The 2,794-nt window shown below is 34.0% G+C and overlaps 1 protein-coding gene across 1 annotated transcript; it reads right to left on the reverse strand.

Moving 5' to 3' along the window:
- Positions 1-659: 659 nt before the first annotated feature.
- Positions 660-1,960, reverse strand: LOC147567720 (zinc finger protein 5-like). The gene has a single exon (XM_086654317.1). It carries the CDS (start codon positions 1,504-1,506, stop codon positions 823-825), a length of 684 nt encoding a protein of 227 aa, XP_086510443.1. The 5' UTR covers positions 1,507-1,960; the 3' UTR covers positions 660-822.
- Positions 1,961-2,794: the final 834 nt, after the last annotated feature.

Raw genomic sequence — 2,794 nt, forward strand, 5'->3', positions numbered from 1 at the left:
CTAGGATTGAGGCAAACTTATGCTTCTTGTTAATATCGATTCATACGAGTTGAGAAAATGAACAATGGATGTGTTATACTTGAAACTCTTTAGGTTAAAGTTAGATTATTCTGTTCAGTTTGAAGTCTGACCATTTGTTGTTAAAATCCCCATTATAGTATTGTTCTGAGACCATTTAAGGACAGAAAATCAACGTTTTCAGCATTATACAAGGAAACAACTCAAGATTGTTGTCTCTAATATTTCGAATTGTTCTTCGCTCTATACATATTGGATGCCAAGAGACATGGATGGGTTTCTCTAAAGAAAATGAATTTGGAAGTTACAGGTAGGTGTATAATATATTAGTAAAAGATAGATCGGGTTACATTGTAATTTGACTTGAAAATGCCTCGAAATCAGTAGTATCTCTTCTGATAAACTCCAAAAGGAGAGAAACAGATAAGATGATAAGAGTATAGAAGAATCATACGGTCTTTCGATAAGAAAGTGTCAGAGCTAAAGTGGCGCTTCGAAAAAAATTCGCCATGGCATGTTTTCATATTGTACAAGTGTATATTGGGTCTGTTTATCCAAGTAAAGAAGCTCTCTGGAAGACATGAGTAATTTCCATTATTTCTTTCGAATTTCAACTCAGTACTTTGTTAGGCAAACCTACATCTGTTCAAGAAGATTACTTTGTATTATATTTACTTGTATCACTTTTCTTGTTACTGCATTTATTACACCATTGATATACTTTGCAAGCCCTAAGAGTGTCAACTTTATAATGTCTGTTTTTATCAATATCTATCATAACCCATTTGTAAAAGTACAGTTGATCTAAGGGCCAAGGCCCAACTGAAGATCCAAATCGTTACAACTTTGATTAGGATCAGGCAAAGGCGAGGGCTTAATGACGACAGATTTGTTCTCATGGGGTCCGATTGTTTTTGTCAGGGGTCTATCCTGGTACCCATTGAGGTAAGCATTTTGGTTGTAATGGTTGAAGCTAATAAGAGATTCCCCAGAGGATGTTGTTAATTCTGGAACATAGGAAGAATGATCATAGAATGAAGGTGAACCAAAGAATCCGAAACCACCATGAAGACTTCGGAACGGTTGAAGGTATTGATTTATGCTTGCTTTCTTTGCCTGAAGCTGTAATCTTTTCTTCTTTAGTCTCTCCTTTTTATGAGCATTCTGATGACCACCAAGTGCTTGTGAATTCCCAAACCCCTTGAAACAGAATTGGCATTCATACTTCTTATCAGCTAATTCACTGACTGAACTTTTCTCTTTTGCAAGTTTTTCTCTTGTGCTTGAAGAAGAATTTGCACTTTCATCTCCTTTCTCTCTCGAACATATCCCGTCGTTTGTGTAAGGATCAACTTCGAATCCAAATAATCGGAGCTTCTTATCTTCACCATGGATTTTCTTCTCCGAAAAAATGTCGCCTCCACTCTGTCCGTGCTGCGATAGGTGATCAGAAGCTGTCATTGCTTGTTCCATGGTATCTCTTTCCATTTTTCTGTCAAAGGTAAGTTAAACTATCATCTCTCCAAAATTGATGAACTTAACTAGTTATGTTTGCTTATCTTGCTTATATAGAACTCAAGATTTGGGTCCAACTCAGAATTGCACTTCAAATAGGATTTTAGTTTTTCTATTCATGAACAGAATACAGATCCCCAACAATAAAAGAAAGAACTGTTTAAAGTCAACACTGAATGAAAAGGCATTGAGTTTAGATTAAAACTTTAAACTTGTTATATTAGATATGGTTTAAACTTTACCCATCAGAGGGGATTCAGATTGTTTATAAAATGGAAAATCTTGCATAATCTATGTTACCCTTGATTATTTTATTTGAGGTTAGAAGTAACTGTACTGGCAACTAATAGTACAAAATGGACATTTAAAAAATATGCCATAAACTTTATGATAATCTCAAATAGAAAAAGAAAAGAAAGAAAAAGTCAAAAAGAGACGGGGATGCAATCACCTGGGACGAAAAATCCCACACAGTAGTTAATTATGTTTAAATCGAAATTTAGTTAATCAATTGTATATGGCATTAGGATTTGTTTAATCAATTTTGGACCCATCTCATGAATTAGTGTTGATATGCATTTTCTTGTGACTACTTTTTTTTGGATATTAACTACGAAACTACTGGCCTAAACATTACAGAAACAACTGGCCGTTAGGCCGACGAAGGCTGACGAAATTTTTTTTTTTTTTTTTTTTTTTTTTTTTTTTTTTTTTTTTTTTTTGGAATTTCAACTTCATTGATAGACTGGCTAAGCAGTAATGAGATACAAAGACAAGAAGTTAAAATAAAATAACAGAAAGACAAAAGGAAATTACTGATTTAAAGCCCATCTAACTACTTTATTTTTACCCAAATTCAATACTCTTGGATTTACACTTCCATATGATCGAATCGGAGACCTCCGTATTGGGATTAGATGCGCTACTAACTGGGCTACCAGTTGTTGGCATTTTCTTTTGACTTTAGTTACGATAAATATGTGAAAACCATGAAAATATTACATGTTTTGTATTTCAGAGTATCCAAATAGTCTAGGAGGTCCAGGTTCATTCACTTTGATTAACTGAGGTATAATTAGTATTTGATTATGTTCATTGTGGTTATCTGGCACATATAAAGAAGTTGCTTTGTAACCTCCCCTTCCTTTTTAACAAAGAAAACCATTTAAAAATTGACCTTGTTTTTTGTCATGGGAGAGAGAGAGAGTAATAAACTCACAAGGAATATTAGAAGTGGATTCTTAAGTAGGCATATAAACTC

This window comes from Eschscholzia californica, unplaced genomic scaffold (assembly GCF_041429995.1).
Source record: "Eschscholzia californica isolate CP2 unplaced genomic scaffold, dmEscCali1.0.p SCAF_1, whole genome shotgun sequence".
Classification (NCBI taxonomy): Eukaryota; Viridiplantae; Streptophyta; class Magnoliopsida; order Ranunculales; family Papaveraceae; genus Eschscholzia; species Eschscholzia californica.